Here is a 25,554-nt window from a genome sequence, read left to right on the forward strand (position 1 = left end):
AAAGTGTAATTGCGTGTCGCGAACAATCCAAACAACACTTTTGTTGATGTAAAATTTATGTGCGACGGAAACCAGTGACCTTATTATTTCGACTATGTAAGTGTGACTATATTTTTTTCACTGCTTTATATGGATATTGCTGCTTTATAGCGTTGAATTAATCTCTTAAAGATGCAGTACTTAATCGTTTGTGTCGTTAATACGTTGTTCAATATGTTACGATCTATGAGAGGCAAAAAGTATAAATTATATATTTCTCATTATTGATTATTTTTACATTTTGCCTTTTTATATCTTGCTTGTTTTGCTTCTTATATATAAAGCAACTCTCGAATTAAAAAATACATTACAATCAGTATTGAAAGTAATTTACACTGGAGAAATTAATAGTTTAAGTTTCGATTTATCAATATTTTTATTTTTCACAAACGTATTGTTAACCCACTGGTCACCTAACATACCTAACAGATAACATACGAAAAATAAAAACACAAATTTAGATGGTACACAAATTTTATTTCATCTGTTTTATTTCTGTATAACAAATTCATTGAATAGCTTATTATTTAACCTACTTAACTAATTTATTAGAGCGATATCACGCAGGCGGTGCGGTGACGCACGATATCGTCAGAAATTATGCCACACAATAAATTCGGAAACCGCTAAAAATAAACAATTTTACGTTGTTTACAAACTCAGGCTGTTTATGATGATACGTTGTTCTGTCTGTCTCAGGATAACAATAAGTTTGATGCTATATAAAATTCAAACACCTTAAGTCGCTTGATGTACCCTCTGTCTCTCGTTAAGATTTTTATGGCAAAACCATAGCGTTGCTGCGAAGCTGAACTGCTTGTGTGATATCTCCCAAACCGGTGGGTTTTCCTAGTATAAGGTATTTACAACTACTATCCTAAGTGACTAGTTCATAAATAGCCATTACATGTTACATTGCTTTTATTAAATATAAAAATAAATGTAATCTAAGAAAAACAATGTATTTTGTATGGGTATTTTAGTGAGTAGTAGCTTTACAAACAAAATACGTGTTACATAAAATAATATGGATGATATTCTGCAAACGCATTAATTAACATAAACATATATATACGTATACATATTTCTAAAATTATTTGTATACAATTTCAAAGCGCATTTTTACACGAAATTATAATGTCAAATAATGAAAAGTATCATTTTGACAGATTAATATGTCTCTTTTTCTACAGTGAGGAACAAATAGACCTTTTTCTACGTTTTATAACTAAGGAATTACTACACATAACATGATTATATACAAAAGTACCATACATTAAAATCGGTGACAATTTTTAATTGACAAAATTTTCCTATAAATTTTGTGTAAGTGATTTTAATTTACATTTACCAGCGGGTATGATGTTCTATTTTAATTTTACGAATATTTCCTATTTAAAGCTCTAAATATTTCGTTTAACACAATAATTTATACTAATAAAAAAATTATATTAATTGAAATAATCTCAACCGGTCGTGTCATCGTGTATTTAGATAAAATATTAAACTATTTTATAAAAAAATATTGCAATTTATATAATTTAGGCTTTTTCTATTTCATAACAACACAGGATATTATTATTTTGATTTTATAACTATCTCTTGTCAATCTTGTCAATATTATAGAAAAAAAATTATAAGATAATTATACTTCTTTTAATATTATAATAACAGAAAGCCATTATTAATTTATTAATTAACATCAAGTAATATTAAGGCTAATAAATTTTATTTTTAATCGATTGTACAAAAAATAAATTGTCTCCAACAAAAATATACACAAACGATTCTAATTTTATAAACGCAGTTAGCCGTGCGAAGCCGGGTTGAGTGACTTGTGTACTGAAGCAATGAATTAAATTTTTATTTGTACCAATAATAACAAAATAGATAAATAAGTGAGTGAGAGTCGCAGTGTAGTTGCGATCGCGGCGGCGGCGGGCGCCGGCGTGGGCGGGCCGAGGCGCGTGTTGGCGCGCACCACCTGTGACCTCCAGCGGATCACGTACAGCGGCTGCTGCCTTGACAACGCGACTAACCTAATTACGCACAGACAAACAAATCGGTTATGAATAAATCTTGAATAAAATTACGACTCGACGAACGATGAGCGGCCCTATACATGTGGGGCAACGGTTGCTTTTTATCGGTGATTGCCATTTATTTTATACTAAACAACAACGAACAGTAAAATAAGTTTAATACCAAATCCATAAATACAAATACGTTACAAATGATGTCTTAGTCCTAAATTTCTAATCTGATATGTTACATATGTTGCATTTCTGTTCAAATAATCAACACAATTAAAATTCGTGATGTGTTTTATAGTAACTATCTCGTAGAAAACATCGCCTAACCTTGGCTAATCTTGGGTTCGTCTCGAGCTGTGCATTGGATAGGAAAATTTATATTCAAAATTTTTAACTTGTTTATCTGTAGTTACCAGTTTAATAATAAAAAAATAAAGTATGGTTATAATTAATTTACAACGTTATTTCTGAATAAAACGGAGTGAAATTATTTCCAACAGCTTTTACCACATTTAAGTATTATAAAAGAGGTCCTATTTACAAATAATATTAACCATATTCAACGACTTATACATCTAAAGGTCTATGAATATTCATAAATCTATTGTTGTTTGGAGTATATTCATTGTTATTGGAGAGGGTAGGGACTCATGTATTTTCTACTATAAAGGGCGCATTATAATTAGATAACATAAAAGAGGAAAACAAAAAAGTGTACGTAAATACAAAAATAATATATGAGCAGAAATATTATACTTTTCATTTGTACCATGGATTTGTTTTCCTATTCTCAAAAAATTATTATGATATTATTTTACGAAAATTATACTTTGATTTTATTAATATCGTTTTACATATATATTATAATGAGGAATTAAATAAGTATTGCCTTAACAACACACTCAAAAGATTTAAGAGATAACTTACCTTATTACAACGGTGTTCAGTCGCCATGGCAACGTGTAAGTGTGATTCTTATGTCTCGCACAAAATGTGTAGAGTAGTTCACCCGCAGTGGCCGCCAGTCCCTCTGAGCTCTGCACTCCGAGGCCTGACCACTCGTGAAGAGTTATGTTCCATGACCCACATGATTTATCCTAACAACCAAATTAACAGATTAGCAAGGTAAATAACCTCGAACTAAACTAGTGTAACCATATTTACTCATTTCTACTAATCTCAGGGTGAACACTGGTCGATTTATTCATAATTTCCAAATGTTTATAATATTTTTAATAAAGACATTTTAATTTAATAATTGTAAAATTTTAATAACGAAAGTTTTGTAATTATTCTAAACTTGTTAGAGATATAAATCCATGTATTTTAATTAAATCGTGTTATTATAAATTTCAATTTTCACAATTACTTAATAATAACTTCAACTAACAGATTATTTATATAATTTAAATACTGACCTGTTCTGAAGAAATGTCAATAAATAATTGCCTCTCAACGTTAGAGTCTAAAACCCAAGTACATTGTTGGTAAAAAAATTCATTTAAAGTTCCCGTAACTGATACATTTCTTGATGATATTTCACCTGGAAAAGAATATGAACTAAGTAATCTCTTACATACGAGTTAATTTCAGTTGTGTTATCCTTTTCATCAAATTCGGAATTAATTTTAAAATTTTATAACTGTTTATTTTCGTGTAAAAATTATAAGAACATCTTAGCGTCATTGCGGCAAATACCAATCCTAATGAATAACAATTAATCTTAGTAAACATTTTATAAATTTTCTTTGTGAGTATTTCGGCTTGAAAACTTTTTCAGGAACATGTAGAACAAATGACATAAGATTCAGTCATTGTACAAATTGTCCAAATTTGGAATTCCATGGAAAAATCCACAACGGATAAGCTTTTTGTTCGTCGCTATTTTCCCAATTTTGCGAATATTTTTAAACCCTTCTTTTTTGAGAATATACCATTTCAATGACCAAAAACCTCGTAAAGAAGGAGTATATCAAAATAATAAATGCGAACCTATCATTTTTACATTATATCGATTTTGTATTTATTAAAAAAAAAAATCTAATACGAAGATGAAAAGAACTTATTGAATATTTAATTGAATAAAACGCAAAATCGGACACGGATCTCAGTTGCTAAGCTGTAATTGGTAACTTTACGATATTGTTCGAGGCTTTTTTTCCGATTCAATGCTATCTCTAGCGAGGCGGAAGTAGGTCGGTCCGTGTAATTCTCCCGGACACACCCCTCGACGATAGAAAGAATCGACTATAAGAAAAATAACCAAGTTATTCCACACGCGCGGATTGTTAAATTGAACTGCTCTTTTCTTGGATTTCAATAACTCATCATAATCGTTGCTTGGATTTACGCATTAATGTTTAAATGGCCGTTGTAGTAAATTAATTATTTTTATTGACAACATATTTTGTCCAAAACGATAATTGTCTGGAAAATTTAACAGCTTTACTACGAGCTCATTATGATTATAATTATGAATAAAATATTGTATAATATAATAAACTTAAATAGTCGTTGATTTACATAATTCTAAAGCGAATAAATTAATTTAATTGCAAAAAGGAGATAATTTTTTTTAATTTATAAAACGTTATTTAACCAATAACGTCACAAATTAACGGCTTAGATAAAAATACGTTTGTTTAATTATACGAACTATTATTATCCATGTAAACCTCTTCTTGGGTTCGTTTATGTTATTATATTTTCTCACGCACACAGTAAAATAATTAAGCAATAATATATTACGAGGAAGATAATATTTCTGCAACCCAATACAATAAAATAACAACCATACTGAACATATTATGTAAATCGTTTTTCACACTTTGATATATGCTTGTAGGAGTGCTGATCTTCTCGATAACACTCTGAGGAACTTTAGTAAGTCATCCTCTTTCTGATCTATTCCACTTAATTCGAGTTCAACTTTCTTTTACGACAGAAATACTCGTAAATGCAATGCTACAAATTGTATTGCAAACTTACAATCCATTGCATTTTCTATGAAAACAGCGCGTTATTTAAATCAAGTAGCGTGACGTTTTATTTATCTTTCTTGTCGTAATCAAAATAACAAAAAAATCACAATAAATATTTTATTTACTAAGTTACCTATTCGACTAATTTTTTTCTCTTTTATTAGTAAATTAGCGACTTAGAAAACTCCGTAATTATTCATCATGTTATACATAATTTACATGTTTGTACACATTAAAAGAATTATGTATGAATTCTTACCCGAATGAGTTGTATAAGTACGTTGTCCACACATTGCGTCTTCATTAAAACTATACGCGGCGGCGTAATCGAACCCCCGACTGGCGTACGTGTAGTGAGCCACCGAGTATTCAAGTCTGAGGCCGCTCCAACTACGAACCACAACGGGCAACCACTCCGCCTGTTAACAAAACAAAGTGGTCATAACATTAAATATTTAGGACGGCCCTGACCCAGTCGGAACACCTGACGAGTTCTCTTTTCATATCGATCGTGGTTGTAAAACAATCCAAAGCATTTCAAATATGTGTTACGAACTATCACAAGTATAAGTTTTTACCTTATGCTGTCTTGTGGCAACTATGTAATAAGAATCAGTAAACAAGCATTATATTCTTAAAATACAAATACGTTAGTAGAAAGTAATAGTTCTAATTAAATATATAAAGCAGGCACACAAAATCGATGTTATCTATGCGTAGTTTTGTGCCAAAACTTCCGGTACGTAAACTAAACCACTAAAACGATTCGTATTAAATCCAACTGTTGACTTTAATAGCTACATACATTAAGTTGAAAACGACATTTACAGCCAGCACTAAGGCATTCATTTAAAGTTTCAGCAAGAATTTTATTGCGGTTCGAATCAATACACAAAAACGTGTCCACACAAGCCTTTGATACCGTTTGGCATACCAATGTGAGGCTGGCAAATAAAATTTGTCCCCGGCGCTTTACGCAATACGCACACGGTAGATTACTGTTAAGTAATTGAATTTTCACGGACGTAACTGTTACCTGTCGCCCCAACTGTTTCACCCTAATAACCTACCACTTTTAATTGAAACGGAAATACTTCGTCCCAGCTGCAATGTCTAGTAATTTTGGTAACGTAATCGAATACATTAGTTTTGAAATAATATACATATTTCCCTGTTGTATTTGTCAGTCTGAAGACATGCATACGAAAACTACTGAAATAGTTTCGATACGATTTCTCTGATATACCTAAGTACGTCAGTTATTTTACAGTAAGTTTGTACAATCGTAAAGAAATCATCTGTTTATCTGTATCAAAATATAAATCTTCTTTAGACTTCTAGTCTATTTCTACCCGATATATTAAGCGGAGCTAACCTACCAATAACTTACATAATTAAGCCCTTTTTTAGTGTCTTCGTATACAATATTACCTGAAAGTCGCCACACAGACACGAAAGATGTGTGCCATCACTGGCGACGAGGGCGATGTGGTCGTGGTAGTGCAGCGGTGTGGCGGCACGGCACTCGCAGCCCGCGTCCCCGCACGCCGTGCGACATCCCATGGACCCGGCAGGCGCGGTGCCCGGCGGCTCCGCGCTCCACATACGGTCGAGCCGTTGGATCTAATATTAAATAGCCGTTGGTAGCTCGTAATTTAATATCGTGTTCTTATTTGTTTATCAAGTGGTTACTACTCTGAATTTTTTAATAAATAGAAAATAGCTCTTAACAACCATTTAATTATTGTTCGTTTTTGTATAAAAAAAATATATATAATTTATTGTTTATTTGAACGTGACCAACTTAGTGATTATCTTTTTTGGGCAAATCTTGACATTATAATTTGATCTTCTTAATTTACAATGAACACTTACCTCAATCGTGATGCTCTGGTTGATAGCCGGCATGAAGAGATGCGTGCAGAGCAATCTCTCCTCAATATTCCAGTATATGTGATGATGCGAGGGCGCGGAGACTCCGCCGTGTCGTAGCGCCGACAGCCCGTAGTGCGTGGTCGCGCACGTCGCGTCCGGCGATATCGTACCCTCGTGCTGTTCTGATAGTAAACGAAATTAAAATGTTGTAACGCTGAGTCAACGAATGTATTTGTATAACCAGAATTAATAGGAAATATAAAGCGCAATACTATATTTACTTGAGACAGATGTTAAGCGGTGCATGACTCTTAATAATATAGAAGCAAAAAGAAGTCTGCGTATATTAAAAGGCTTAAGAATTAACTAATAATTTTGCTGTATTGTAAAGACTAGACTCGTCTACGTAATTTTTAAATTCTTGTTTTTAATTCAATGCTAATATTGATTTTTACTGAATAACGTTACAATAAAATAAACTAACCATCATGAAATGCAAACGCTCCATCAACAAACTCCTCTTCATCAACACTTTGTGTGGAGGCACGTCGTATTAGTATAGTAATATTAGCGCCCTTAGATGTCACAGCTTGCCGAATAAGAAATCTGCCGGAAGGGTCTCTAGCTTCTCTTATAAAAGGGCCGCAAACCCTAAGAAGTGCCCTATCACCCCTCTCAGATCTACTCACTTTTTCCCCTCTCCCAATAAATTCGTAGTATCCTTCTAAAATCTCAATATGAGATCGACAGCTTTGTAACCTACAAAAGATGTATACAAATAAAATACATTTTTTTTTAAATTGTACAATAAAATGTTCAAGATGGAAAAGTTTGAGTAATTACAACTATCCAGTTCACTAACTTCTCTTAATGTCGATAACTAAGAAGCAACAACAGGCAAACTGCTTTTAACTTACAACAGTTTTTCTCTCTCAATGACTTGAAAATATTTTACATTTTAAAAGCTTAAAATAGGGAGAAATGTCACAATCAGACACTGATTTTAAATCAACTTTGTAACAAAATCGTTGCAGTTTAAAGTGAAATATTTTGCAACCTCGATGCTCTAGATGTTTATTTTAAAAACAAAACCATAGCAGTATTTTGCCATGAGTGCGAAGTGATAGGCATTTTTTTATTTCTTTTATATTTATTTAATACGTAAATGTTTATAAATAGTAGTTTATTTTTACTTTATTCATTGCTTTTAAAAAGTTTTAACACTTACATTCTTACGTAGCTAATATATTTCGTAGCTTCGTAGCAACTTTGCTACAAAAGAATGTTATCCTAACTATTTAAAAAGCACTTACCTTAAATTATAATTAAAAAGTGAGACTTGTACGACATCTGTGGGCGCTCCTAGCAGGTGTATAGTACATTGTGTACGCCAGGGCGTAGCCCGGGTATCAAAATGGCCAGAGCGTACACCTCCCGGACCAAAGCCTCGCACACTTGCTCCACAACCAACACGACCGTTCTTTGTATGAGAAATTTCATTCGTGATTACCGTATTATCCACAGACGCTGATCTGTCAGCTAGAACAAAAGTGTAATAGTAAACGATATGTGTGATAGTAGTATCGTCATAGACCCAGTAGCACTCGACACCGAAGCAATATTTTAGTTAATTTTAATTTAAATTATATTATTATAATAGATATTTAATTTTACAGTGGTAGACGCCAGCAACAACAACATCAGTTGCACGAATTGGCTGGCTCGCCCGGTGAAATACCACGACCACGCAGAAGACAGGCGTGAGGTGGAAGTAATTCCGCGTTTCATCTGATGAGGGTGGGTGCCGAGGGCCTAATTATAGCCCTCTGCCTTTTGCCACCCTTTTCTTATAAGGAAAATTTGGGAGGAGGAGATTCTATAAAGAAAGGAGAAATATCCTCTTTCTATGCGTCCTCTACTGTATTGATTAAAGGTAAACAACGCATCTACTTATGCGAATGTGTATGTCAGCGGTGTCATTTCGCTAATTTGGTGTGATATATTACGTTCACTACATGTATTTTTAACATACCGTGGTGTGTAAGATGCGTGAGGGCCGCAAGGGGCGGTGACGCAGCGACCACAGTAGGGGGCGCTTCGCTGCTTTCCTGTCGCTCTATGAATTCCAATTTCGCTATAAATCCGTTGTAATTATACGGCGGGATCAACGGCCCGGAGCTAAATGACATAAAATATTATTTGATACGCCTCAGATACTTATTAAGTTTTATCACTCATACATATGCGTAAAATCAACAACGTTTATTTATGTTCTAATACGAATATATCCTATGAAATTATTTCTTACTTGCATTTAAAGATATTATAATTATAAAATGCTAAAAATATAAATCATTATTAAATCTAAGCAGGAACGTTACAAAACTCAAGGACTCTATTATAAAATAATTTTCTACAGTACTATGGAATTTCACGCACTTCATTTAATTTAAGTCTTAATATTTTGATACTTTATTTTAAAAAGATATTTACTTAAATTCCAGGAGCAAGTTGGGCCCGGGATATTCTAGTGTCGCACTTTTTTCAGAACAAATAGAAGCCAGCAAGGGCGCCGACGGGGAGCTACCGGCCCGTAGTGTTAAATAGTCCGAGGCACAATGGCTGCAAAGTATACAAATTCTCAACAAAAAAGTAACATTTTTCAACAGAAGACTTATGAATACAAAAACCCATTTGTCAGAAGGCGTAACGCAAAGTTACGAAACTTTCTATGATAAAAATTAAACATTTTTAACAATACTGAAAATAATATTCGTATTAATTGCTAATTGCCAATATCACAATAAGGTATATCTCATTACTCTAAGATAAAACTAGTAAATTTTTATTGAGATAAATCACAAGCGGAGTGTATTTTCTTCCTGAAAGATGATGATAACAGATAGTATAAAGAAACTGGAATTTCCGATTCTTACGAGTAGCAGCACTCTATTTGATCTGGTTTTATAATGAAACGTTTAGCGCGCTTTTTACTTCGTGAAATTATATATAGAAATTATATTCCTAAGTGCTCAGCTCAGCCAATATCGAAACGGATTTATCGTGTTTTTGATTAAATATACTAGGGATAAACAGTAAAATATGGATGACCTAGAGGTAAAAATATGATGATTATGGTAACAGTATTTTAAGACGGTGACTCCGTCTGCGCTTAGTTAAAAAAAACCTAAACAGTAGACTACGTGTTCTGCCAGATTATGTTTTACATCTATGCCAAGTTTCAGTGAGATCCATTTAACTGTTCAGGAGACACATCCATCCATATTAACTTTCGCATTTAGAAAGAAAGAAAGAAAAAACATTTATTGCCACTCAAAAAAATATACAATTAAAAAAACACACACATACAAAGCACAAAGTGTGGCAAAAGGGAGCCAGCTCAGCGAAGCAGGGATAGACTAAACTGCCCCCGCGCTGGTTTTCAGCTGGCACCTTTATAAAAAAATAATAGTAATAATAAAAAATAATTTATAATATTAGTGAGATAGTAAAATTAGACTATAATGTCAAATACCGTATACCATAGTGGATTTCAGTAAAAATTTACAATAGAGACCAAATTTTGTGTAGCTTATATCGCACGAACGTGACCGTTTTATAAATGTTAGGGGTGATGTTGTTCGAAAAAGTTGACGCATAACCCACAATTGTTATTGCTTACATCTATGTGCGTCAGTTATACTAAATATAGGGTATATTTGTTCAAAATTTTCATTTGAACTACTAAAATGAACAAAATTTGTTATGACTTGTTGTACTTGTCAGGCAAAGTTTATCGCCCTCAGATTTCTACTGCCGTGAATAGGTGACTATATATGAAAAATATTCACTATGTACCTCGAATATAATACATGAGAGCCGTACCTGAAACCCGAAAAGACAGTGATTACAATTTTGTAATTTCCAGTTTCGAACCTACTACTGTATTATCAAAATTGGGTCACTAATCTTCAGTCAAAAAGTTCCAGTTAAGACTGCCCAAAAATAGCCTACAAGAATTATGCATGCATTTCGAAAACGTATTTCACGTATTGAGAAAGAACTAGTGCACGGTAAATTTTTCAATAACGTGCGATGGAATGAATTCACAAGAGTGGAAACGAGATAGACGGGCTCTTTTATTTACTCAACCAATTGTTCGGCATCCAAAAACTCAAACCGTCGACAATCAAAGGTTCTTTCATAAAATACAGTTTTTTAAACACTTTATTCCATGACATGTTACACGCAATTTTTCGTATGCAGTATTGAATATCTAATATCTTATTGGATTATAAAAATACATACCGTATTAATAACTATATAGGAATTTTAAACATTCAGTAAAACTACTATAGCTCGAAGTTCACCAATGACGATATCGGTGTAATTTCACCATTTTGTTTACATTTGTCATCTTGTAGGCTTAAAACCCATAGCCCAGACATAGTGTTAACTTACTTCTGAAAATTTCAAAGAAATACTCACTCGTGAGGCAGTAATATAGATGAGAAAATAATCCTGACTCTGGTATGTACAGAGTTAGTGGCGAAAAGATATCGACAACGGCGATGCGGCGGGTACAGCCCGGGGTAGCCAGGACTGGCCAACACGCACGTGCCCGCACCGCGGCAAGATATGTCCTGGTATAGCCAGTCACAATCTGGTAAACAAATGTTTTTGTTACAATAATATTGGTATTCTTACTTAGATGTATCTGATATTAATGTTTCTTTATTGATTTATGTTACTTCATTTTATTTAAATGCCATGTGGACTGGTAGCTTTTTAGTGGAATGTTAGTTATTGGTTAAAATCTATCATGGCAAATTTTAAAAGCTAGACCAAACAGTATTTTTTAATTTACTATCTTATTTAATATATATTCTTAAGATCTGTTCTGTTTATAATATTGGTTGTTGAGAGATTCATATAATTTATAGAAAATAATAGATAGTCATATGTTATAATTTTACCAGTATGCGGTATCCTTGAGCCCCCTCGGGGATGAAATCCAACTCCTTGCGTATTACTTAAAGATGTAAAACTGAAGAAGGCTAGAAATTGCGATCTCACTGTTTTTTCTGTTATCCTGTGAAATACAATCCGCATGACAAAAAAAAAAAATCAAAAACCTTAAAATTTTTAGAACTTATGAAAAAGTTAGGAGACAGAAAATATCTATTTACCTAAAATCAAGTGTCGAAGCACCATGATCAGCAAATAATACGACGGGCGGTGTGTATCGTTCGTTTTCACCGCACAGACGCGTCTCCGCCACGCCGTCTACATTGCGAACTGCACCGCTCAGTTGCAACCAGCCACCAACACAACTATTTTGATAAAATAGTAAACAATTTCATACATTTTTGACACATTAGAAAAATCTTTTTTGACATTAAAAAGTACAATATAAACATTACAATTACAAAATACAATTACCTAGTTCCGTTAAACCGTCCAACAGAGACAAGCCTATACAATTGTATCTCAACCCTCTGTCCCGCGTCTGGCTGTAGAAAGTACGAGCAAGCACCCGGGCCCTCTATCGACGGCGACTTGATCTGGCCGAACGTCTTGCCCGACTTGCTCTTGAGGATACGTGAGTCGATTGTAATATTGCACACTACAGAATGAAAAAGATATGTATATTAATAGAAATTCAGTGGCAGTATGAGACCTCTATAACAGTAGTAAACACTGCTAGAAACCATATGCATTTTTATAACTCACTGCCATGGTTACGTGACTTATCACAAAAAAAACATTAAGAAGTTGGTAAGTCAATTTATATGAATTATAATTACTAACTGTTGGAGCAGTACTGTTCGAGTCCGCACTGGGCACATCGGCCAGGCGCGTCGTCGCCGCAGGGGCAGGCGCCGTCCCGCACGCAGCACGCGCACTCCTCGCCCACTGTCCCGCCGCCTGGGCAGGCACAGCCCGACGATGACTGCGTCCAGAGGTCGACTTGACCTACACCAATCATTTGTTTTTGCCACCTATGATGTCCTCCAAATCGCAATATTTTTTCCACTATCATCTCCTTACTCTTAAGGCTCTTAAGATATTATTGGTATTGAGGCGCCATACAACTAAGTCATTAATCTAACTTGCGATTTAGAATCCATTAGAATTTATAGAAGCACTTACTGCTTGCATCAAGGAAGATCGGCGTCCAGGCTATCTGCGAAGAGGCAATAGTGTAGATGGCAGCGAGAAGCAGCGCTATGGCGTGGTGCATGGTGCGAGTCGCCGCGCCTGGCCCCCCGCCGCCCGCTTCGCCTGCGCATAACCCTCCCCCTCCCCCACTATACCCTACGTTAGATAAAACCTGATCCGCACATCAAAATATTTTCTTTTCCACATTGTTATGCGATTCAAAATAAGTTTGCGTTTATGTTAGCATAAGTTGAGGCTTTGTAGTTTTTTAATCCTCCTGCGCAGCTGTTTGACTTTGTTTTAGCTCGCCGCATAAATCTGTAACAAATTAAACGTTTTTAACATGGTAAAGCATGCCAAGATTAAAAAAACGTGAAAGTTGAGTAATTTCACTCATAAGTTATTCACAGACTTGAGTATTTTCCATTTTTTGTCGTTTTATGCATCTTATTTTCCTTACGAACATGTGAAATACAAAACTTACAAAAATATGAACAGCAGATTTTTTAAAAATATCAACAGCAGCTGTCATTGTCAGTTGATAGAATACACACAGTTAAAAATACGATTAATAAATATTTTTAATGTTTTTATATTTTCTTTTTTTCCAGCATCACTGCATCATCATCCTACCCTTTAAATATATATCAGCTTTCACAGTAAATGCATTGACATCCTTTCATTTATTACAATCAATCTTATTATGACTGATGTTTTATCTGATTAATCCCCTCGATGCTTATTTTATATTTTCTGTAAAGCATCCTTTTAAGCCCTGCAGCTCTAATATGTTTTATGGCTATTGCTTTTAATAAATGTGATGTTATAATTAAAACAAGAAAATAAAAAAAGGCTTTATTGCGAAACAATCACAAAATTAACATCACAATTTTGCTTTATCAATTTCATTGTGTTCAGAGACATTTCATTCTTCAATTCCTAAGCACGCCGTGCAACAATTTTCCGGAACTTTACATCTTTGGACGTAAGTCAGCTATGAAATAAAAAAAAAACAAAATTAATATTGCTTGCACCTAGCACCCTATGACATAGATTACGAATACCGAAGGGTTACGAGTATTTATTCAACTAAATGTCCACGCTGGAATTTGGTCACTGAATGAGCAGTGGATGATTTTTTGCGATCGACTGGAAAGTCTAGCAATGGACGACAACGGACTAAATAATGATCTAAATCGTCAAACCACAAATATGTCACTTGTGTACGGTCATTAAGACTAGGTAATCAGTAATTTAAGATTTTAATGTCAGAAAGGAATATGCAATTCTCAACTATGTAATTTATTAAGAATTTATTCTGATCAAAAGTGATCTTCTGATCGCAATAAACCATAGAGTGCGAAGAGAACGTACATACACCTTTTTTCTATTTATGACCACCCCATTACCACACAAAAGCTATAAACCAGCTTAGACTTAGGTATTGTGTATTTTGTTTATTAAGCAACTAGCTGTCGTCCGTGACGCGGAATTAAAAAAAAGCGTACTAAGTAGCCTATTTGTTCTTCCATACTATGTTCTACATCTGTGCCAAATTTCATCAAGATCCGTTGAGCCGTTCCGGAGTTACCTTCAAACAAACATCCATCCAAACATCCGCTTTTATAATATTAGTAAGAAGTAAAATTATAGTAATTTGTTCTTTGCTTTATGATAGCGGTATTTCATTTTTTTAATTATAAATGGATTTCAATTAATTTAACAGGTTTCACTCGAGCCATTTTTCCAGTTCGAAGCCTGGTTTGTAATGAAATTGAATTTCTACTCGGCGTCAACGACGACGTTTATTCAGCTTTTTGCTTTGACTTCTGAAAGGATATTGCGTGGGAACCAATTCAGGTGGCGCTCATCCATACTTCGAGTTGAATATTAAAATTTAATAAACGAAAATACCTATTGCCTCGTCCGATGTAAATGACTTTATAAAAGAAACATGCTGGAACAATGAGGTTTCGAACATTCTTGCTTTTACAATCTTATTTTTATATCATTGAAAATATTGAATATGTGGAACAAGATAGAAAGCTCTGTGTAAAAATATTGGCTTTGTGTAACAATTTTATGGCGTGAATCTTCGTGAATCCATTGAAGTTCTAATGTGAACTGACAAATAGGGGTATTATATTTTTAAATGTATTATTTTAAATCACGAGATAATCACGATTTGTTATAATTATCAGACCCACTTAATGACAGAAACTGAGATTTTAGCTGTAGATCAATAGTAAAAAAAACTACCTTTCTCGGCTCACAGGGGATACATTGCACTGGCATTGATGGCGCTGTCTGTGTCGGGCAATAACTGCAGGCCACTTTACAAGCGTGTTTTGTTAAACAAGTGGGTTGATTTATCTAAAAGAAAAATATAAAAAAGGAGTTTGTAATTTATAAAAGAACACTTTATTTTTCTTAATATATACGGCAAATACAAGACAATAGTTTCATGGAACTAGACATGGAAGAACAGTTAACAAAATGCAAAATCATAACATTTTACGCGTCACAATCTATTGCAATATCGTTCCGACATCGGTACAAGAAATTTGCGGTTCCCAACAATTTGGAATGCTCTTGATCTTGCATTCCATTACGCTTGAATGCGGACACAGGTAGGTTTTGTACCTGTAATCATACCGCAACTTTAACATTCATAAACGTAGCAGCTAGCCGTAAGTCATTTCAAGCGCGGTTAAGATTCGATCCTAAATTATCAAAATGCCAAAATCGAAGTGATCGCTTCCTGTTATTTTAATCCTTTCAAAGTCACTGTATTAGCAATTCTCTTAAATGCCTTGATGGGCATATAGAAAGGTCTATCCGACCAAATGGCGGTATTCGGACTTTGGCATAAATAAGAAACTCCACCGCTTTCGTTGTACTCGTGGTCCTGGATGCCGTTCCGTTTTAGCGCAGTTGATGGCATTACTTTTACCTGCCAAGTTTATAGTACTATTTAAGTAAGGTATATTTTATATTTCAATAAAATCTATCATATAAAAGGTTATAAATTATTCGCTATAAAATATTCGGTTTATTTTATTCTATATCTGAATATTGTATATTGTAACCCTTTCATTTTCTTTTATTACTTGTATTTATATGGATATCTTTTTTATAACTTACATTTTAAGAAGTTCATAAGTAAATACAAGTGTATGATATAATTTTTTTGTACGGTTTTTGGGTAAATAAAGGTAAAATGCTTATCGTCTTAACTTTGAGTTATCAAGTCAAAGGCTCAAAATACTATACATATAGTTGCTAAACCTTAATTCGATTCGTACTTCAACTTTAACTCATTGAAGCCACTACTCTTATTTTCACTTAAACTATTTATCGTAAATCTTTTTCGGCGACAATCGCACGGGATTCACTTCATGTGTAATTTTTGTATATATTCTCTTAAAAGGCTCTATTTCAGTGTAAACAAAATATTTGCCATCATGTTCTACCGCGCACAGATCACGTCGCGCTCCTCTATATCCATTAATTTGATCCTGTATCCCATTCCTTTTATAAGCAGTAGCTGGAAGTTTACCGTGAACTTTAGAATCGAATTGTTCCTGAAACCAACGGAAAACTTAAAAATAAACCATTGGTTATAGGATCAATATCATATCAATAAAGAATTTCAATTACTAATCTCCATAAACGTGCAGGCAACTGTCACCGGACGTAAAGAGGAGAGACGTAATCTTGTTCGCGGTAGAGGGCAACGATGGCTATTTTAAAAGTTTAACATATTAGACGCAATGTTCACCAAAAGATTTTGCTATTTTTGCTTGTACTTTCTTTCGTTTATAATATGAGTAAGATTGTAAGAATTAACATTTAACTTACAATTCGACCATCTTCATACCGATAACAAGGCATGACGTATTTGACTGCCGGCTTCGCAGGCGGGCCGGTCGGCTGACGGCATGTCGGACAAATCTTCTGGGGCGGCTCGGAGCATAGAGTACACGTATGGTCACAATTACCATCGTAGCATATTTTCCTCGCCACCGGCGTACAAGGTCGTATCTTCTCGCAGCAATATACGACTTTGTCATTGCAACACGGAACATATATTGGTGCACTTTCGCAGCATTTAACTTGAGGACTCACAAGGACTGGGGTCACGGCAAATCTTTCGCATTCATTTACAAAGCAGCAATCCATTTTTATATCAAATTTGTTCTTATATGATTTTTAAATAAATTAATTTTTATTTTATTTTATAAAAAAAATACTTAAAATTTTTATGTGTTAATGCATTACAGCAACTTCAAAATTTGAATACCGTATTTTAATTATTTTTCGTATCGTAATTTTTATGCCAGTATTTTGAATAAAAATGTGTTATTCTAATTTTTAATCGTAATCCGGAAGAAAAAGTTTCATTTGAATTTTCGGTTTTCTACAAAGCAGTGTTTTGAGACTACATTTTTGTTTGTAAGGTAATATTATGTTCTATCTCAATTTAAGAGCTACTTATTATTTATTTTTACATCTAAATACCACAAATATAAACAATATTGTAACAACATATATGTTGAAATTAAAAGAATCAAAATAATTAAAACGTGCAAGTAGATAAAAACGAATCTCATTGTAATCCGAAAAGAAAAAAAAATAGAAGTAATTTTTTCGTATATTTCTTGAAGCGAATCCACCCAAATTTGCGGAAAGTGATACCCGAGTGCGTGTAATTTATTTATGTATAACGATACTTTTGTCAATGTGGGCTGGAGGTTCTTTGGTTTGATTAATGGCCCTCTCACAAAGAGCAGAGGTGGGTACACTTGAGGATGCCTGCCTAAAGGCACCAATTTATCGGGTCGCAATAAATTTATTTCTGGGCGAGTAGTGAATAGAATAAATAAAATGAGCGTTATTTGTTTCATGTCTTTTTTGTGTTGTACAAAATTATATGTAATTTACTTGAAGTTTTATTTACCTTATTTTTAAGATACTTTGAAAAAAAAATCGCCATCTGTGATATATTTTGACTGATAACGATAAAGATACCAATTATTCATTCAGCCTGTGGCCGTCAACTGTAGAATATAGGTCGCAATTTTAATATATGAATGTTTCGTAAGTGCGAACACACGTTTGGTAAGAATACAAGCTACGTAAACACTGCAGCGCTCTACAGCAGTTCAAGGCCGCTCTCCACCCGTGCCTTCGTTCACTAGAAGAACAGTAAACTGACGTCATAACGTACTCATTTAAATCCTACAATGTATACCTTAACTTGTTTTGACTTTAATATATGCAGAAATTTTTGAAAAGTTTAATTCGATTTTGTTTTTTACGCTAATGTTATAAGGAGGCAATATTTGTATTTGTGAATGTTTGTAAGGAATGAAAAAACTGTAATTTACAGTAGCGTCGTGCCCTTTGGGGGGCACGAGATGACGTTATTAATTATTGAACGATGAATCTAGTACTAGATGACTTTAGTTATTTAAAAAGCAAAATTAAATATAGTTAAAAACATTTAAAAAAAATCCACCGGTACACCTTGGCTGACCGATAATTCTTTAGTAAAAATGTATCGTTTTTTGTATGTAAAATAATGTGGAAAATGAGCATACGGCTCACTAGACATTAAACGACGATGTCATGAAGTTTGTAACTATATATACATATATTATATATACTATTGAGATTATTTTAATTTGTTAAATAGATAGTACTTAAGTAAAGCTTAAGTAAGTTTCGAAATTGTATTTTAAAACTTAAAAGAATTACTGTTATTGATTATAGCAATCAGTAGTTTTTTTAAACTCAAAACTAAACTTTGTTATATAAATTTAGGTTTAATTTAGGTAAATTTAGGTAGCCATGGTAATAATACTATATGATAAATTGTGAAATAATAAATGATAAATTTGGTCATTCTGAATATTTTAATAATATATGTCAAATTGGAATTGGTAGATTTGCATCATATATTGTGCTTTAAGGAAGCGACGCAGTGCGCAAAACTTTTGGCACTCTTGCCTGCATACAAAAATTTAAGTACTTTATTGCAAGCGTAACGGTACAACACTTTGATCAAAACTTTGTCGCTAACTTTGGAAGTTTAAATTATACATTACACCTGCATTGCAAATAAACGTGTTCTCAGGCATTAAATCGGTATCATTTTACTCTACTACTGTATTTTAAGTAATATAAAGCAGATAATATAGTAAATAATTAGTAAGTGGTAATTGGAATTTAAAATATTTTGCTAAAAATATAATTTCCATTTATAAAATCACTGCCAGAAATTATAGTTGATACAAAATATAAAATGTACAGAGTAAAAAGTGTGGTAAATAAGAAATATAAATTAATAGTGAGTACGTACAATTTAATTTTCAAATGAACATCGACACGTTAGCACAAATCTTATGCACTTGATGTAAATAAAATTTATGTTAATTTTGTTTTCTTTAACGTTAACTGCACAACTATAAACATGATATTTTAATAATTAATTTTATTTATAAGAAAACCATAAATTTTACGTACCTTAAAAATTCACGAAGATCTTCGAAAAATTCAGCAGCACACAAAAAACAACATTATGATATTTTACACCCACTTATGATTGCTCACTTTGCCGTCTTATCAATGTTTGAACAGCGAAAAATACAGAAAGTAAATATTCATTTATCCAATAAATTATAATTTTTTATTTTAATTTCTACGTATATTTTATTTTTATTTTCACTATTAACTTACGTAAGTAGGTACGTCGTTAACGTAACGTTAATATTACGGGACGTTACGCGGAGTTCTGTGGAGCCCACGTTGGCCCCGTGACGTCTGTCGACACTCTGCGAGCTCTCGCTACAACACTAGTGCGCATGCGTCAAACTGAGTCCTAACTCACACACCACTCAGTAGGTCTCTTGCGGACTATTCAAAGTTTTTCTTCTTACCTCTAATGATTGTTATGGTAATACTCGTAGGTATGGTGCCAGTGTTTGTGTCTGTTTTATTTCCTCGCCAAAGATGTGTATGTAGTCAATAAATTGAATTTTCACAAAAAAAACATATTATAATTGATGTATGCTGTTTAAATGAAAAAAAAAAAAAAAATAATGATATTTATTTACGTGTTAACTCGCGATTGTAGGTTCCCTTGAGTACCGCGCACGTTTTAAGTATTCATGAAAGGTTGGGCGTATATTTTTTGGGCCAATAACCGGCTGCCCGATAGGTTCCTTATCGTATTTTCAGGACGGTCGCCGATCCCTCAACCGTAACGCTTAACAACTTTACTCTCACTCTTGCTTCATTTCCATTTAGCGTATAAATAAAACATGACCGCACAAACAATACCGGAATTTATTATGTAAGTAGGTACGATGAAACACTTCAGCGGAATTGTCAAAGCGCGACAGTATCTTTTCACTTTGAAATACTTTGAAGTATTTTTTTTAATATTTACATTTTTTTTAATAAACAGAAGTGGAGTATAAACGAAATGTGTAGAGTTCTTAGGTAAAAAAAAAGAAGTGATATAAGCAAAGGCTAATAATATTTGCTAGCGGTTGGACAGTAGTAGATGTCAGTATACAATGCTGAAAATAGTAACAATCGATAGCGACATAATATATGTAGCTTGGATCTATTCGTGCACGAGACTTATAGGTCCCATTTAATTGTTTACATTGTTTTTTTAATATAAATTTTGAATAACTAGAATGTAAGTAGTAATGTAAGTATTTTTAACACGAAAAATCACAAAAAGAAAGAAAAAGATTTTATTAAAATGTAAGAGTGTAAAAGTCACAGTTCTTTGGAACGGACATACGTCAATTGTAGCCACAAAAACCACTAAAGCAGATAGCTTTCGACCTAATTAATGACGGACAAGACTTGAGGTTAAATTAAGCCCTTCATAAAACTTTTTAGGGTGTAACGACGTACATAGAAACGATATCTTACATTTTGGAAACGTTTTCTTACAATAATAAACTTTTTATTTTCGTACAATGGAATTGATTAGTGAGATTAGGTTGCTTAGAAGCAAAAAAAAAAGCCTTAAAACATGATAAATTTTATATACATTTGAGGCAGAAAAAAATTATCTTACACTATTCTTTAATTGATCTCACGTAGAGTTGTGTAACAATAACGATGGCACAAAATCTAGAAGATTTTTCAACGAAGTTCGCTTTTAAACGATCAGTATACCAAAGTAGGTACAGTACAATCACTTCACAACAACTGATAACAATTATTTTTTCCAGTTAAGGCTTAAATATCGACATGTGTTGTAACAATACGTATTTGCAAGCAATACGCAGAAACATTCCGAGACTTATTAAGCGTCTCTTCAGTGTAGATTGTATTCTCAGAAATATTGAGCTTTTTCAGTTCCACAAAAGTATTTATTTAGGTCTGGATCATATGAGCATCGAACAGAAAAAACAAAAGATAATAATTTAATACCAGCTAAGCCGCTTATTAGTTTAAACTGCTATGTCATAAAGAAGAGCTTTGTACTGCATAAAAGTAGATATAGCTAGTTGGTAATGTCAACTGCGACAGGTAATCCCCAACGTAAATAGAAAACCTAGTTCACAATGACGTCAAACCATGTTATGTGCTATTCGCTCTTTTATGTTTTACTTTACGATAATAACTAAACTAAGTAGAATGTGGTATAACAGGAGATATTGCAGTCGTAAAGTTTTCAGTTTCTTAATTTTAAATTATTAAATAAAGATCGTTTAACGCGAGAGAATGGTCAGATAGTTTTATTAGGTTTGCACATAAATACTGGGAGAACTTCCTAATTCTTGGTACGTAGATTGAAAGCTTTGTTGAAGTTTGATTTGCTGCCACTGTTTTGGAACTGCATAACTTTATGATTGTTATATGTAATTGAATTAAGAAGTTAGTCCCGAGTTATCGTTAATATTATAATGCTGCTATTCGAATAAATATCTACGGAGAAAAGCTGCAAAGAGTCATCTTATAGTGATTAAACATTTGCGTACAAAAATCTGTGAATTCAACAAATTTATAGTTATTATTCTTATAAAAGATGTTGACACATTTGAGACAAGCTGTATATACTACTTTTGACCTTATATAGGTAAATCGTAGACGTTTTTGGTTTTAAACTAGCAGTTGCCTGCGACTTCGTCCGCGCGGAATTATAAAAATCTAGTTATAAATATAGCCCAACCAACAGTGAAAGAATATTTCAAATCGGTTGAGAAGCCTATTCAATGCAAACAATTAAATCGTTCCTCTTCATAATATTAGTATAGATAAAAATAAACTGTTAATTAAATTTGGTTTTATTTCATTAAATAAAATTGATTCCAATGAAACAATGATTTCATTTTATTAACATCGTAAAATGTTCACCGATAAAAGCGTAAACAAATCTCGATCAAATGGCAATTTGTTATCCTTAGTAGAATCGTTTTATGAGGCACCCCGAACATTATCTGTCAAAATACAAGCAGCGGGATAAATTCGTAGTGATTACCAGAAGTAGGAAAACTTTGTATATATAAAGCATTTTTGATTGTAGGTTGCGAATAATGTCATTTTTATTGATAAGAAATAAATCTCGAAATTGCATCCGTACATAGAAATTTCTCACCATTGCGGGACAAAATTAAGATAACTAAATTAAGGAACTCGTGAAAGACTTACATGTAAATGGTCTCTTATATCTAAGCACATAGTATTATATCGTCATTGTGGCAAGCGGAACGTATTATACGCTACGTAACCGAAAAATATTTTACAAAACATTTTTTACCGCATAACTCACAAGGTTTTATTTCGTACCCACCGACACATATTCATAGAAAAGTATTTTTTGAAAAAAAAAAAAACAGAAAAGGAAATGGCATCCGGCTTTTTAATAAACATTTGAATATCTGCAACGCTTTTTAATATTTTATATTTGTGTGCTGAAAACATTTTTTCCTTTTTGTAAATATTTTATAGCTTGTGCATTTCACCTGCCCGCTTTTTAGAGTTGCTTCGTAAACGAGAATTGAACCTGTAAGTTATTCACAAGTTGACAATATAGTTACTATATGGTTTCAAATAACTGATGTTTTCACGCAGTTCTACGAAATCTGTCTATAACATTTTCTAGTTTCATTTCTCACAATTAACTATAGACATTTGTGAATGGCATATAAATTTAGCAATTTATAAAAAACTTTCGAAGTAATTGAGAAATAAGTTTCAATCGTAAATTGAATCTCAGTCTATCAGATCATTAACTGGTCTCTCAGCCACTGAGCTATTCGTGGAATAAACAAATAAAATATGAAAACTCAGACTTTCTTGTTACAAAAGTTCTGTAATCAGAATACGGTTACATACGTGTTACATATTTGGTGTTTTTTTCTTTTCGGCAATTTACGCATGTTTTTGAACACGTCCTTAATTTCCCTGGAGAATAACTTGACTTGTAAAAGAAAATTGTATAAGCAATTTTATGAACCAATTTCTCGATTAGCTAATACTGGCAACATAATTCTCATTTTGTTCGTGTTTATTTACTTTGAATACACACAATACAGGTGTAATTGAAGTCATTTTTTTCTTATAGGATATTAGTTAATTATTTTTTGCTAATTGTAGTATGAGAAATACTTCTCAAACAAAAAATCAATTTATATACAAGTAGCTACTTGTATCCATGTTATATACATAAATAAAAATGATATATGTATGTCTATAGACGAATTTAAACCTTGAAAGAGCTTTTGTAAGCTTCCTGTTTTTCATTTTACTACAAAGTAAAAGGGATGCAAATGTGATTGGTTTCCTTCCTACGTTCAATTTTTATGTTTCTATTTTACCTAGGGAGAAATAAGCCAAAATGAGCATATTAAACTTTTCGCTTACTTCAGAATTTTTAATAATCGTGAACCTGTTAACTATTATGAGTTTAATAATGAATATTGTAGCTCTGTATTGCATGTAACTTTAGATTCTTACTGCCACCACACGTGTACTTCTTCTTGAAAAATCTGTAATAGGAATATGTTTTTGTTAGAATGTTTCGTGCTGTGGAAACTCACAATAAGGGCTAAGGGACAAAAAGACTATTTAATACGATAGTTTTATTTTTAATGTTACAAACGTAAAAAGTATTTGAACACTTCCTAGACGCAATTTACGCTTAATACTGTAACAAATGATGTTCCCCAGCTCACAGTTGTCTTAGACGTTGCTTCAATTAAGCAGAGATTGATTAATTATTCAGGAATGACTAAAGAAACCCTTACAAACGAACATCTCTTGAATAATATACATGTTAATGCCAAATACACTAGACGACAGATGTCCGCACTTTAAGGTTTTACGAAGAAAGAGTTACAAATTCTTCTGTAACTTGAAGCTTAGTTTTCTCTTTAGTTTATTGCCAGATTGACACTTATCTTTTTCGCTGTTAAGTATGGGTAGGTTATGTTTTAGGAATCAAGCTCCCAGTTTGACGGATTCAGAAGATTAACGTGTTAACCGGCGTATCATACAGTCAGTCGGTGTTTTTTTCTAAACATCAACTATGGCTTGTTCATTTTTGCTTATCCTTATATTTATAACATCTGTAACTTTTACTAATTTTATAAAGTGTAATGAACAAGGTTGCTTACCCTTTCTGTACACATACGTAGCCCATCGCAACTGTAAGCCGTTCTTTGTTTCAAACAAGCTCTTATTTCAAAAACCCTCAAATACGGAAGACAAAAGGATATGGTGAAGGGTAGCTTCAACGTATCCTTTTGTTGTCTTTTAGTGTGAGTGCAACATAATCAAGAAAACGTGTATATACCCGTATTTGAAGGCTTTAAAAATATAGTCTTTTAAATCATAAGACAAACGTTTTCATTATTTTTCGCCGACTTAAATAATTTGATCTTATGATAAGTGAAGTAAAAAAGCGAAAGTATTTCGACCGCATAGGTTGTGGTGTTAACTTTATCCATGTGACAGACCCTTTTCCACGTAAATTTATTGACTTTAAGTTCTTACTATATTGGCAACTTACTTCTACACTATCTTTGAATTTTTTTCGATATGTATGTAGTACTTTGAAAATACACGAATTGTTCATATATACATGTAGTTCTATCTTTTGACTAATAGACAAGGGTTATAATTCCCGCAAAACACAATTTCAACAGTTTTGGCATTGATAAAACGATTCATGTTAAAACTTAATATTTTTTTACAAAATTTACATTTTCATTTTTGGTTTTATATTGATAACACGCCGAAAAAATATTTGTAGCATTTAATTTTAAAGTACCGGAAAAAAAGATTTCATAATTTTAGTTTCAAAAGCTGTTTCGGTGAAATAGCAGTTAAAATTCACTCCCATTCGAACTGTATTTAAAACCAATGTGCAATACAGAAGTACAAAACTAACTAACTTAGTTTTCTACTAACTAACTTAACTAACGAACTGA

At 32.9% G+C, this 25,554-nt stretch overlaps 2 protein-coding genes across 5 annotated transcripts; both read right to left on the reverse strand.

Moving 5' to 3' along the window:
• Nucleotides 1–1,807: 1,807 nt before the first annotated feature.
• LOC106717659 lies at nt 1,808–19,932 on the reverse strand. 2 transcript variants are annotated; one of them, XM_014511572.2, is made up of 17 exons: nt 19,832–19,932; nt 13,082–13,408; nt 12,740–12,904; nt 12,371–12,554; nt 12,118–12,261; nt 11,905–12,020; nt 11,417–11,591; nt 9,422–9,550; nt 8,961–9,106; nt 8,242–8,467; nt 7,413–7,687; nt 6,929–7,110; nt 6,485–6,676; nt 5,313–5,472; nt 3,491–3,615; nt 3,000–3,169; nt 1,808–2,078 (listed from the first exon to the last, which is right to left on the reverse strand). In XM_014511572.2, the coding sequence occupies exons 2-17, from the start codon at nt 13,170–13,172 to the stop codon at nt 1,895–1,897; spliced, it is 2,664 nt and encodes an 887-aa protein (XP_014367058.1). In that variant the 5' UTR covers nt 13,173–13,408; nt 19,832–19,932; the 3' UTR covers nt 1,808–1,894. The 2 variants fall into 2 exon arrangements, with proteins under 2 accessions (XP_014367058.1, XP_014367057.1); XM_014511571.2 differs by having other exon boundaries at nt 19,619–19,932.
• Nucleotides 14,006–17,306, reverse strand: LOC123721889 (prestalk D11 protein-like). 3 transcript variants are annotated; one of them, XR_006756328.1, is made up of 4 exons: nt 16,952–17,306; nt 16,564–16,674; nt 15,734–16,043; nt 15,389–15,463 (listed from the first exon to the last, which is right to left on the reverse strand). XR_006756328.1 is itself a non-coding variant. In XM_045681967.1 (4 exons), exons 1-4 carry the CDS (start codon nt 17,270–17,272, stop codon nt 15,699–15,701), a joined length of 534 nt encoding a protein of 177 aa, XP_045537923.1. In that variant the 5' UTR covers nt 17,273–17,306; the 3' UTR covers nt 15,537–15,698. The 3 variants fall into 3 exon arrangements, 2 of the variants coding, with proteins under 2 accessions (XP_045537927.1, XP_045537923.1); XM_045681967.1 differs by lacking the exon at nt 15,389–15,463 and adding an exon at nt 15,537–15,733 and having other exon boundaries at nt 15,977–16,043; XM_045681971.1 differs by lacking the exons at nt 15,734–16,043; nt 16,564–16,674 and adding an exon at nt 14,006–14,084 and having other exon boundaries at nt 15,350–15,463.
• Nucleotides 19,933–25,554: the final 5,622 nt, after the last annotated feature.

Source organism: Papilio machaon, chromosome 2 (assembly GCF_912999745.1).
Source record: "Papilio machaon chromosome 2, ilPapMach1.1, whole genome shotgun sequence".
Taxonomy (NCBI): Eukaryota; Metazoa; Arthropoda; class Insecta; order Lepidoptera; family Papilionidae; genus Papilio; species Papilio machaon.

Bases quoted from the DNA above. Each gene is read 5' to 3' on its own strand.
- LOC106717659 (XM_014511572.2), bottom strand. From the start codon at position 13,172: ATGCACCACGCCATAGCGCTGCTTCTCGCTGCCATCTACACTATTGCC. The intron at 12,262-12,370 runs GTAATTGTATTT...TTATCAAAATAG, and splicing joins GGACGGTTTAACGGAACTAG to TTGTGTTGGTGGCTGGTTGC. The intron at 6,677-6,928 runs GTAAGTGTTCAT...ATTTAATATTAG, and splicing joins ACCAGAGCATCACGATTGAG to ATCCAACGGCTCGACCGTAT.
- LOC123721889 (XM_045681967.1), bottom strand. From the start codon at position 17,272: ATGGATTGCTGCTTTGTAAATGAATGCGAAAGATTTGCCGTGACCCCA. The intron at 16,675-16,951 runs GTAAGTTAAATG...CGTTGGTTTCAG, and splicing joins GGTATGAAGATGGTCGAATT to GAACAATTCGATTCTAAAGT. The intron at 16,044-16,563 runs GTAGAACATGAT...TAAACTTGGCAG, and splicing joins CGCGACGTGATCTGTGCGCG to GTAAAAGTAATGCCATCAAC.